Source organism: Thamnophis elegans, chromosome 1 (assembly GCF_009769535.1).
Source record: "Thamnophis elegans isolate rThaEle1 chromosome 1, rThaEle1.pri, whole genome shotgun sequence".
Classification (NCBI taxonomy): domain Eukaryota; kingdom Metazoa; phylum Chordata; class Lepidosauria; order Squamata; family Colubridae; genus Thamnophis; species Thamnophis elegans.
This window is the reverse complement of record NC_045541.1, coordinates 4,713,760-4,726,527: the sequence shown is the minus strand read 5'-3', so window position 1 is coordinate 4,726,527 and position 12,768 is coordinate 4,713,760. Positions and strand designations below refer to the sequence as shown.

Sequence of the window (12,768 nt, the reverse complement as noted above, 5' to 3'; positions counted from 1 at the left end):
TGAACCATTGTGCATGTACTATACACATACTTTCAGATTACTATCCTGTAAACATAGCAGAGTGAATCTAGTATTAAATTTTGTCCCCAACTGTTGGCAATATTTTCTGCTAAACTTGCCAATATCTTCAGTACTGGATATTTAGCAGCAGTTCTGTTGCCTTCCTTGATAGTGTGCTATTTCTGATCTTTAGAAAGGCCAGTCCACTTTATAAGTAAATAATTTAGAATTGCAGAATGGTAAGATTGAAGCTAAAATGGACCATTCTGGTTATCTTTGTATTATTCATAATTGAAGCATATTACAGGAGGGAATCTAGAATCTGTATATTTATATATATTTTCTATTACAGTTTGTTATATTCTAGGTTATATTCTAACCTTCAATGTGTTATTTGGGTGTTTTTCAAAGTTGAAACAGAACAGTGACAGGATGGAGGTGCTATGGAGGCTGTGCAAAATCCCATTTAATTGAGGTTGTATAAAGAGCACATGAAGGAAAGTTGTGGCGCAGCAACTAGAAGTTTTACTCTGATACACTCAAGTGATCACATCACTAGAAAATCCAGTGTGCATCATTCAGATAATACAGGCTGTATCATTAAGATAAGCAGTTCTCTAACGTGCATAGTTCAGGTGGCATTTACCATACTTTTCCCAGTATGACTCACTCAGAGAAAAAAAACTCTTGAATATGATCCAACTGATGAGCATTGATCATCAGCCGTTTGTGGGTGATGGCCCAGTCTTCCATATTGGTTATGGCTAAATGTATTCTGATATTTGTAGAAATGATTTTAGCTATGAGCTTCCACTTTGAAGGATAGACGATGAACATATTAGCTTTTGAATCAAAACAGGCACATTTTTCAGCTTCTTTGGTGTGTATCACAATACAAAAATTGGCTTTGAAAGGACTCAGAATGGCTTTTTAATGTAGCATAAAATGTTTTGCACATTTTTAAAGGCAAGGCACTCAATTTTTGAAAATGCATAGAAACAATCAAGAAACAACCTGATTTTAACCTTCGTATTTAAGTCAGGAGAACCAAGTTTGTTGTAGTGGTTGGCATCAGGGTACAAATTGGCAGACTGTAAGTTTTAGTCCAGCCAGTTGCCTTTTCTTAGTCCTAGGAAGGAGGCAATGGCAAATACTTCTGAAGAAATCTGGCCCAGAAAACTGCAGGGACTTGTTCAGGTGGTCTCTGAGAATTGGATACGATTGAACAGAAGGACAGAATAAGTCAAAAGGATAAAATTGGTTAAAATTCAATATTTATATCTATGTTTAAATATACAGATTTTTATTTTTATTATATTAATTTATTAAATATACTTTGTAATTATGTTTCATATTTTTCTTACTATATATTTGCTATGTTAAATTTCAATTGAATAGAAAAAGAAAAATCAAGTCTAGGGACCTATAATTGTAAAGTTTAGGTCAATCCTGTATTTTATTGATATCACCCAATACGGACATCTCAGTAAAAGCTTTTTAGTTAATCACTTTAAAACATAAATTATCTAATTTACAAAGTGTGCATTGTGAAAGGCTGAACATTGGTTGGTGAAGAAACTTTTCATTCTTTTTCTATCTTGTTAACCAGCTCCTCTCCCTTTTTTTTTTTTTGAATTGAATTGAATTGAATTTCCTTTATTTGTATGCCGCCCTTTTCCCTGGGGGGACTCAGGGCGGCTCACAATTCAATTCACAAGGTGATGGCACCTTGCAATTATTTTCAAAAATCAAGTAGGCAGTCCTGTTTGATTTGGTTTGATTCCAAATGCCATCAGTATTACATTATTTTAGTTCAGGATTTTGAGTAGAGATTCTTGATTCAGAAGGAACTTTTTTTGCATTTTCCACTAGTAGAGACATTCAAACCAATCAATACAGATAGTCCCTGACTTACAACCACAATTGACCTCAAAATTTATGTTGCTAAATGAGACATTTAAGTAAGTTTTACTCCATTTTACAAATTTTCTTGCCAGAAAAGTAGGTAAGTGAATCATTGCAATTGTTAAGTTAGTAATACAATTGTTAAGTGAATCTGGCTTCCCCATTGACTTTGCTTGGGTTGACTCAATGAATTACCATATTAGGTCAATAACTATTTAACCTACAACTAAATCAGATTGTTCACCCTGCATGAACCTATATTACAGGTAATCTTCAATTTATTACCATAATTGAGCCCAAAATTTCTGTTGCTAAGTTATACATTTGTCAAGTGAATTTTGCTCCATTTTGCCACCTTTCTTGACATGTTTAAGTGAATCACCGCAGTTGTTAAATTAGTAAAATGGTTGTTAAATGAAACTTGGCTTCCCCATTGACTTTGATTGTCAGAAGGTTGCAGAAGATTATCACATCAGGGCACTGCAGCTGTTGCTAACGTCATAAACATGAACCAGTTGCCAAGCGTCTGAATTTTGAACATGTGACTTATTGGGATCCACAACGGTTGTAAGTGTGAAATGTGATCATAAGTCACCTTTTCAGTGCTGTTGTAACTTCAAACTGTCACTAAAATGTTAAGTCGAGGAGTACCTGTATTTCATTGGGTTTGGCTTGTTCTAGCAATATGATTTATGGTGTGTGAATTGTAGAGATGCAGCCAGATGGGATGAAATCATGGCTTAATGTGCAAACACAACCTTAGGGAAAGTCAACTTAAGACATTTAAATTTTTGTCCTGGCCTTCAACTGAGAAGGGTCAATCTCTGTCACATGGCTGCATTTTGGGCATTCAGCAATCAACCCACATTTACAGCTGTTGGCAACATCCTGGGCTCATGTGACCAGTTTGCAATATTTTTTTCTGAAAACTGGCATTTGCTAATGGCTTTCAGCAAAAAAATGGCCTTTAGGAAATAATGGATTTGCTTAATGACCACTACATAAAAATCATAAAAATGGGCCCGGTGACATGCCCTTTAGAACCATCACAACTTTAGAACCGTAATGGGGAGGCTCCATTATGGCAGTAGATCAAGGACTAGCTGTAAAGATGAATAGCAAAACAGCAGGCACATATACTAAGTTAGTGCTGCAGGAGAAAGGTGAACATATGGTATCAGTTTGGAACTATAATAATAGTGCAAACTTTTGGAAGAAATGTGGAATATAGCTGGAGGGTGAAGTTGAGATATCTATCCCTCCTTACTTACCATTTCACCTTAACTCTTCTAAGACGTCCTTGGTTCTCTCTGAATTTGGTTGTTTGATTGTAGATATTCCATTAACCAACTAGGTAACATATTAGTGAGTGTGGGGTTTGTTGTATATACAGTAACTTGCCCTACTAGCGTTGATAGGGATGTGGTTCTCTTTGGTAGTTCCTTCATTTAGGGTATTTTTTTTAGCTTGCTCTGGGTTAATCCCTCCTTTTCAAGGTGTTGGCTGTTGAAGAGAATGTGTCCTGGTCTGTTTCCTTCTTAGCTTTTTTATTATTTCTTTTCAATTGTGTGTAAATGTGGTTTATCTCTATGATCTATTGATTTATGATTTGTCGGTGCCAAGTTAAGTGGTGTTTTTACTGTATTCTTGAAATCAGGATTATTTTAGAGATATTTAGCATCAAAAAGCCTGCTCAGGGATTATTTTAGGGGTCTCTCCATACCTATAACACAATTATCTGTTCTTTGCTATAGATAGGTTGAATTTAGGTGTTAAATTCAATGAGTAAGTAAATCGACCCATGAGAATAGAATGTATAGTTTATGGTTTCCCCATGAATTAGGGCAATTGCTTCCTTTGGATAGGAATGCATCTCCAGTGAAAGATCAAATACGTCATCTTGTAACACTAAATATTAAATACTAAAACCACCTCCATTGTATGTACAACTGGTATCTGGCATGGAAAACATAACCACAACCTCACTATTGCAGTGCATTGTATGTATGACTAAAACTGATGTTGGCTGGAGAGCTGAAGCTACTGCAAAAAACTGCAGCTATGTTCGTTTGAGCACCTAGCAAAACTTGACTATCTTGAAAATCAAGTTAATACTTTGATGGGAGACTACCAGGAAACTCCAGTGCCATGCACTAAACTAGAAAGCTGAAAAAAGCATCCTGGGAAATATTTTTTGTTTGTTTCCAACAAGATGTATCCATGAAGTCAATGGTAATCAAGCTTAATTCAGACTTTATGCTGCAATGAATAGTCTTAACATGTTGTATCTGTCCTGAAGACACATTGGTTAACACTTTATTAAAGATCATGGTACTTGTAAAGACATTCAAAGTCTCCTCTGCTGGCAATATTGAGTATCTTATAGAATGTATATCTGTTAAATACTCCACCCATTAGTTGAAATATAATTCTTGAAGATTATCATTATTACTGGTTCATCACAGTCAGCCATATATTCAGACTGCATTTGGCATTTTTATTCTTATCAAATGTATTTGCTGCCCATCTCACAGTTCAAGGCAACTCAGAGAGACTTGATGGATACTGTATCTGCCAACAATTAATGTGACAACTTTAAAGATCACAATGCATACATCCCTAAAATATGGTTGTCACCAAGATTTGAAAGCTTTTGGCCCTTGTCCACCCTGATGATCAGTTATTCTGGTACTACTGTGAACTGCAAACTGGTTTGTTAGTATCCCCTATCTTAGTTTAAAAGCTTTATATTATTCTTAGATATTAATTATTGGTTTGAGCCTTTATAGTATACACTACTTTTGGTTGTTTCCTGCTTTGGAAATCTTTTTTCAAAATTCAGTGAAGTTTTTAAACCCTCTAAATAAAGGACAAATCTCCCAGAGCTGTATAAACAAATGCAGATCTGAAATAGGGTTTTCCTGGGACTAGTTGAACATAAGTCTATTGATTTCAGTCTAAGCCCTTTTGTATTTTTTTAGATCACAAGAATAATGAATGTAATCAAGAGTTCATAGCAGAAAGCTTGTACTGGTATAGAAAGTTAGCTATGCTGTAGTTTATTGAATAAACTTAATCCAAGGTTAAACACAAGGGATTAGGTTAATTGGGTAATAATGATGGAGTAACAAAATAATATTCTATTAATGTATTGTAAGCAAGGTTATCAGTGAGACAGTTTTAATCTCCTTCCCAACAGCTTCAGGGAAATAAAGTTTTCCAAAATCTAAAATAAGATTTCAGAAATCTATTGATTGTAACCTTTTCTCTTTGGATAAAGAGGATATAAATTAAAATTTACAAAGCAACAGAACATCTGGTAGATTTATAAATGTTTCTTAAATATAAAATAATCTTTAAGGTACCACTTCTGATTGTATTTGATAAGCAGGCTATTCTATGGAAGTTATTTTTGTCTATTATAAATTACTTCAGACTAACTAATGATTTTAAAAATGCCATAACTGTGAAAATTGGGTAGGAATATTTGGACAGAAAGGGTTTTTTGTTGTTGCATGTCCTTACATTTGTTTTAAGGACTATTTATACTACTGCTGCAGGATTTTGAGGATGGAGATTATTCCGAGCTCTCAGGAACACACACCTGTCTGCAGTTTCTTCAACCAAACTCATCTTCTCCTGGGAGCATAAAGCAAAGAAATGTTCTCCTGGAAAAAGAGGTGGTTGCTTTCAGAAATTGCAGGCAGATGCTAACTTCTAAGCACTGGAGAATTTTTTGTTTCAAACTCCATTTATTACATAATCATACCATTCTGGTTTGGATTTCTGGAAGGATCAAAGTACAGTAATTATGTCACAATTTTGTACATTTAGAATTCAAGATGAATCCATTCAAATGAGAGAGCTAGTTTATTGTATTGATGAAGGCATCAGGCTAGGAGCCAGAAGATTGTGAGTTCTAGTCTTGCCTTAAGCACAAAGCCAGCTGGTGGTCTTGGAACAGTCACACTCTCTTGGCCCTAGGAAGGAGGCAGTGGCAAAGTACTTCTAAAATTGATGCCAAGAATACTGCAGGGATTAGTCCAGGCTAGTTGAAAGTGACCCCTAAAATCAACAGGCTTTAGACAAAATTTATTTATTTGAATAAATGTGATATGTAATTATGAAATAATCTCAAGTATGTTGAATGACACACTGTCTCAAGATAATAATTTAACTAAAATTAAGAATACACCGAAATGCAAGAAGATGGCTATCTTGAATTTCACTGTTGAAAATTTGCTATTTACTTGGGAATTTTAAAATATATATATATATATATATATATATATATATATATATATATATATATATATATATATATATATATATATATATATATATATGTTGGTTACTGAAGAGTCACACTGCTTTAATAGTCTTGATTAAATAATACTTTTAATTCTACACCCAATTTGTACATGTTCAGTATACATAATGTCTTATGTATGATAAATGGTGCTGAACATAATTATTCAATGCATGCTAAAGAATTGGTTGTAATAACTTTCACTTGTTTCCATAAAGAGGAACAAAAAAAAGACCACGAAACAGTTGCTTATTTAAAAATATTAGTCAATCATAACAGTTCCTGGTGGACTCTGGATTTCACTCTTTAGCAGATGGAGGGTTCTTCGATTGCTTTGGCGCCCTGTGTAACTGCTTTCACACATTTAGCCATTGTCTGCGAAGCTCTACTTATTGGATCTGCAAAGATAAACGAACATCTGTGTTATCATTCCAAAAGTCTGACTTGGTGGATAGATTATGCATTAACTGAAATAATTTGGTTTTCAATTAGTACCCTCTGTAAAATTCAGCCACCAAAGCTTATAAACCATACTATATGGCTTAGTATGTCTGATGTTATTGACAAATTGTGGCTTAATAAAATGTATTAACTTAGTGATCAATGAACAACTAATGTTTCTAGTAGTCAAATATTTTAAGTACAAATAAAGCATATTTTGTTAGCTACTTAATTCTACAAGGAATTCTGCATGCATGAAGATTATTGTTACCTGTCATATAAAAGTCTTTAACTGTAAGCTGAGGAGGAACAAGAGGATCAGCAAGAAGTTTCTGATCCACTACCTATAAACAAAGAATGGCAAATATTAGCACATTTCACACAACGGGTATGTGTATGCTGGATCACACAAAAACACCCAAAGAATTCATTATATACTGGAATGTTTCATAAGATAAACCAAAGAAAAAAAACATTTTTTTTTAAAACAGCTTTAAGGAAAATCCAGGAGAAAGTGATGGAAAGAGTATTTACGTAATATATTATAAACCACCCAAACTTAACGTTAGTGTACAATAGTGGGACATTATTTTATACAAGCTTAAGTCAGAAAGATCAATGATAATTTTTATAATAATAGTTTGTATGAAAAGTAACTATCTTGAAGTTTTTATGTCCAAATATTGTAATGGAACATAACTTGGACAATTCATTTGCTTGAATAAAATAGTTGGCTTCTTCCACATCATCGTATCGAACCAAATTAGGAGACACTTCTTCTAATCTCCTCCTCACTTGGTCAAGATTGTCGTAAGGGAGCGTCACACCAGCCACCTAAAAGACGAAGGGAGAGAGAGAGAGAAAGAAATTCAAGATCCAGTGTGGATATATTTCTTTTTATTAATATCCATTATTTGCACCATACATCCCCAAAGTTAGACACAATGCATTCAGAAAGTATTCATACCCCCTTCACTTTTGTTATGCTGCAGCTTGGTTCTACAGTTGTGAACATTTATTTTTCTCATTAATCTACACTCAGTGCCCCATAATGACTGTGAAAACAGAAATTTAGAAATGTCTGTAAATTTATTAAAAAGAAAAAACTGAAATATCATGGCATAAAGTATTCAGACCCTTCACTCAGTACTTTGTTGAAACACCTTTGACAACAATTACAGCCTCAGGTTTTTTGGGGTAGGATGAAACAAACTTTGCAACCTGGATTGGGAGATTTTTTGCCATTCTTCCTTGCAAATCCTCTCAAGCTCAGTCAGGTTGGAAGGCAACTGTCAGTGGACAGCCATTTTCAGGTCCCTCCAGAGATGTTTAATAGGTTTCAAGTCAGGACTCTGGCTAGGCCACTCTAGGACATTCGCAGAGTTGTCCCTAAGCCACTCCTGTGTTCTCTTTCCTGTGTGCTTAGGATCATTGTCAAGTTTAAAAGTGAATCTTCAGCCCAGCCTGAGGCTGTACAGCGCTGTAGAACAAGTTTTCATTGAGGATGTCCCTGTATTTTGCTCCATTCAGTTTTCCTCAATCCTGATCAGTCTCCCTGCTGCTGAAAAACACCTCCACAGCACGATGCTTCCAACCACCATCCTTCACTTTTGGGATGATATTGGGCAGGTGATGAGCGGTGCGTGGTTTCCTTCAGACATAATGTTTAGAATTGAGACCAGACAGTTCAATCTTGGTTTCATCAGACCAGATCATCTTGTTCCTCACAGTCTGGTAGTCCTTTAGGTGCTTATTTGCAAACTCCAAATGGGTTCTCATATGTTTTGCACTGAGGAGAGGCTCCTGTCTACCTACTCTACCATAAAGCCCAAATCACTGGAGGGCTGCAGTGATGGTTGTCCTTCTGGAACTCTGTTCATCTCCACACAAGATCTCTTGATCACCACTCTTACTAAGGCCCTTCTCCCCGATTGTTCAGTTTGATCGGGCAATGAACTCTTGGACGAGTCCTCATTGTGCCAAACGTCTTCCATTTGAGAATTATGAAGGCCACTATGCTCTGAGGAATCTTCAGTGCAGCGTAAATTTTATTGTAGCTTTCCCCAGATCTGTGCCTTGTGATAATCCTGTCTCTGAGCTCTGCAGGCAGTTCCTTTGACCTCATGGCTTTTGCTCTGCTACAGTATGCATTGTCAGTTGTGAAGCCTTCTATAGAGAGGTGTGTGCCTTTCCAAATCATGTCCAATCAATTTAATTTACCACAGGTCAATTCCAATCAAGATGTAGAAACAGGTCAGCAACTACCAAGAGAAATGGGTGTCACCTGAGTTAAATTTCAAGTGTTGTTGCAAAGGGTCTGAATACTTATGCCAATGTGATATTTCAGGTTTTTCTTTTTAATAAATTTACAGACATTTCTAAACTTGTTTTTACTTTGTTATTATGGGGTACTGAGTGTAGATTAATGAGAAAAAATGAATTTCAACAATTGTAGAATCAGGCTGTAGCATAACAAAATTGACAAAAGTGAAGAGGTCTGAATTTTTTCTGAATGCACTGTAATTTCAGAAGTTGGAGTTGTAGCCATTCCATGTGGATTAACAATTTAAGATTGCTGTATTTTGCAATTTAAAAAGGTAGCATGATATATTTATGAATGGTACACAAGAGATGTAAAAAAGCAAACTTCCTATCTTTGCTATTGGTAGTGTCACAAAAATATTTTTTAGAATATTTGGCCTAAAAATATAATAGTACCCATTCAGCATGAAACAATTGTAACTCAATACAGTAAAACAAAACACATAGACTTGTGATGGTGAACTTATGGCACGCATGTCACAGGTGGCACACGGAGGCCTCTTAGCCGGCACGTGAGCCCCAGCTGAGCTGCATCAAGCATGTGCCCCTGGCAAGCTGATTTTCGGATCTCTGCAAAACTATACAAGCCATTGATATATATCCAACAGGAACAGGAAGTGCCTCACAGGAGCAGATAGAGGTAAATTCTAGAGAGGCAGGAAATGCATCACTGAACAATGGAGAATGCTAGAGAGGACTAAAGCTGCATGACAAGGTTGACATAACTCCTGTAACAGCGTAGGCATCTGCGGGGAGGGGGTGCACCCCCACCCCAATTTTGGTCCCAGGAGGTTTCAGGGGTGCCTGCTAGGCCCAAAATAGGGTGCGGGGAGCAGGATGGGTGGGAGGGGGTGTGCACACATTGTATTATGAGTATGGGCACACGCGCATGTGCTGTTGTGCACATTTTTGGCACGTGAGAATGATAACAAAAAGGTTAGCCATCACTAACATAGACTATACCCAGCTTTTTCTATTGGAATCCTATGCCAAAATGTACATTCAATTGTCCAATCTCCCCACACTTTTAAATACAAATCAACAATTTTCACATTCAAATCTCTGTTCCAGAAAATACAGTTACTACAGACATATAGTTTATGTTACTATGATCTTTCTGTGCATTTTGTGATCAATTACTTTTCAAAGATGGGCTAAATCAGAAAGTTCATGATTTCAACTCCTAAATATAACCAACTCCTTTTCTCAAGTGTTATTAATTCAATCTCTTGGGAAATATTCAGCGATTAGGGCATTTACAGTACCTCAGAGAGCGCCCTAATAATTTTCCAGTCCTCTCTGGCCAGGCCAGGGGGTGTCACTGCTACTCTGGTTTGTTGAGCCCTTCCTTCGGTATTTACATAGGTTGCCGTCTTTTCTGTATAAGCTGCTCCGGGAAGAATTACATCAGCCATAGAAGCTCCAGTATCGCCATGGTGACCTGAAAAAGATTGCAGCAGCAGTGGGATTATTTTTAATTTATCACTGAACTTTATATTAGGCTTTGTAATTTTGCAACTCACTTATTTCTTTAGCTACAACCTTTCTCTTAATATAATTACAGTGGGACCTCGGGCGCCAACTGTAATCTGTTTCAGGACTTCGGTCAGCAGCCAATTTGGTCGTGACCAGAAGCAAGACAAACTGCGCATGCGCGCGCACACACACAAAAATAGTGCGGAAGGGGAAATCACCGTGGCCGGGGAAATCACTGCAGCTGTGTTTATTCGGCACCCAAGGATGTGTTCGTGACCCGAGTGAAACATTTAGCAGATTTTGCCGGTCGGACCTGAATTGTTCACTGTCTGAGCCGCTCGGGACCCAAGATCCCACTGTATTGCAAAGTTTGAGTGGTTCTTTTCAAGACACCGCTTTTGAAATAGAAGTCTTTAATATTTAATTCTGACCATTAGCAGCTACTTGGCTTAAATTTTATTAGTTCAGAACAAAATTTCAGAGGTGTGTATGAAGCAATAGATATGTTTTGTTTTGATCTCAGAACAAAACAGCCCTGCTTTCATTGGGATGTTTTGAACTGGATTGATTCCAACAGAACAACATTTAAACAGCACAAATATTCTGACCATAGTAAACAGAAGGAGCTCAGGACCAACTGCCACTCCTATTTTTCATATTAGCGGCATGAGAGTAGGTTAGTATCACCTACTACCCAGACTACTAAAAAAAAAAATTGGTTGAATGGATGATTTTAAAAACAGCTTTGAAAACATTAAAATAAAATCAGAATAAAATAAATATAAACAATAAGGTATCTAATCTACAGTAGTGAAAAATCTGTTTAGTGTTTCTTATCAAAAATGTTCTCTCCTTAACGAAGAATTCAGGCAAAAGTAGTCACATAAATAGCAAATCTCAACAAATTAGTCCAGATTAACATAGAATCTTTGCATTTCACACTGAAGCTCAATATCCCAATCAAACCCTAACAAGCCAACCACATCAATATTTTATTAGTGGTCTTTGTGTTAACACATTTACTCAACTTCAGCAGTATCTCTTTACATAGCAGTAGTGCATACATAAACTTTGCATTATCTGTCTGGAAACAGATAAAGATCCATCCTTCCTAGCTATTACTGTACAGGAATTATAAAGTCTCATAGCAAGGTATTAAATTAAACAAGGGATAAAACAAAATCAAAAGCAGCTGCAATTTACCTGCCGGGCTCATAGCCTTAAGCAGATGTCTTTTTCTTAACCATCGATTTTAAACCAAAAACAGAAGTGACATGACTGGTCTCTACTGCTGTACTAGTATAATTGCTTTCTTTAAAAAAAATATCCAAGTTCTTTTTAAAATACGCAGAATTATCAATCAAAAGCTAACAGAACCCTCAAAATTATGCAAGTTTTCAAAACAGAACTTTTGAAATATAAATTGTGTTTCATTCAAAACAATAATTCATATGTATCTCTCATCCACAGTTTAGGAATGCACATCAGACACAGCCTTACTGCCAAGTCAAATGCAAAGCAAAGTACTGCAGTTGATGTTACTTACCCTGATAAATGATAAGGCAATTCTTAGGCAAATCTTGTCGGGTAACACAACCTGCATCAGCCCCTAAGAGATACAGCACTTTAGGAGGGTTCTTCCTGATAGCATCTACTCCTGGTTTGTAACCTAGGTCAAGAGCAGCTACTTGGCTTGCCACTCTGTAGAGGAAGAGACGATTGTTTCAGCTGACATTCTCAGACTTTTTTTTTTTTGTTAGTTGCGAAGTCATGTCCCTAAACCCTTTGATAAACCTTAAACCCCTTCACACTTGACCATAAGGTATGCATATTTTTGAACAATTTCCTATTTTGCAGAACCATGTCTTCCTGAAAAGAATAAAGCTTCCTATATCTGGGTTTGTTTTACTATGTGTGGTAAAAAGCATTTTGGAAAAGGACCCAGCAAAATGATTTAATGGAAACATTTAACTATTTTCCCTTCAACTAAGTATGTAGATTTTTGTATCTCAAAAGTTCAGTTCAGTTCAGTTTATTACATTTATATGCCGCCCTTTTCCCCCGAAGGGGACTCAGGGCGGCTCACAACTCAAACCAGGGAAGAGGGGATACAGACAAAATTAAAAACGACACAAAACAATGCATAATTTAAAAACACACGACAGTCATACCATTCGAGACGGGGGCAATGGTTCTTTAGCCCCAGGCCTGTCGGAACAGCCAGGTTTTAAGGGCTTTGCGGAAGGCCTGGAGGGTGGTGAGGGTTCGAATCTCCATGGGGAGTTCGTTCCAGAGGGTCGGAGCAGCCACAGAGA

General features: G+C 36.5%; 1 protein-coding gene across 2 annotated transcripts in view; it reads right to left on the bottom strand.

Annotated features, from left to right (window-relative positions):
* Nucleotides 1-6,284: 6,284 nt before the first annotated feature.
* Nucleotides 6,285-12,768, bottom strand: part of NDUFS1 (NADH:ubiquinone oxidoreductase core subunit S1) — a 42,591-nt gene continuing 36,107 nt past the window's right edge. For both annotated transcript variants that reach the window (XM_032211675.1, XM_032211682.1), the window contains exons 15-19: nt 12,000-12,154; nt 10,243-10,418; nt 7,355-7,489; nt 6,927-6,999; nt 6,285-6,612 (exon numbers count right to left, since the gene is read on the bottom strand). In XM_032211675.1, coding sequence (XP_032067566.1) covers nt 6,521-6,612; nt 6,927-6,999; nt 7,355-7,489; nt 10,243-10,418; nt 12,000-12,154 — 631 coding nt within the window. In that variant the 3' untranslated portion in view covers nt 6,285-6,520. The remainder of the gene's footprint in view (nt 6,613-6,926; nt 7,000-7,354; nt 7,490-10,242; nt 10,419-11,999; nt 12,155-12,768) is intronic.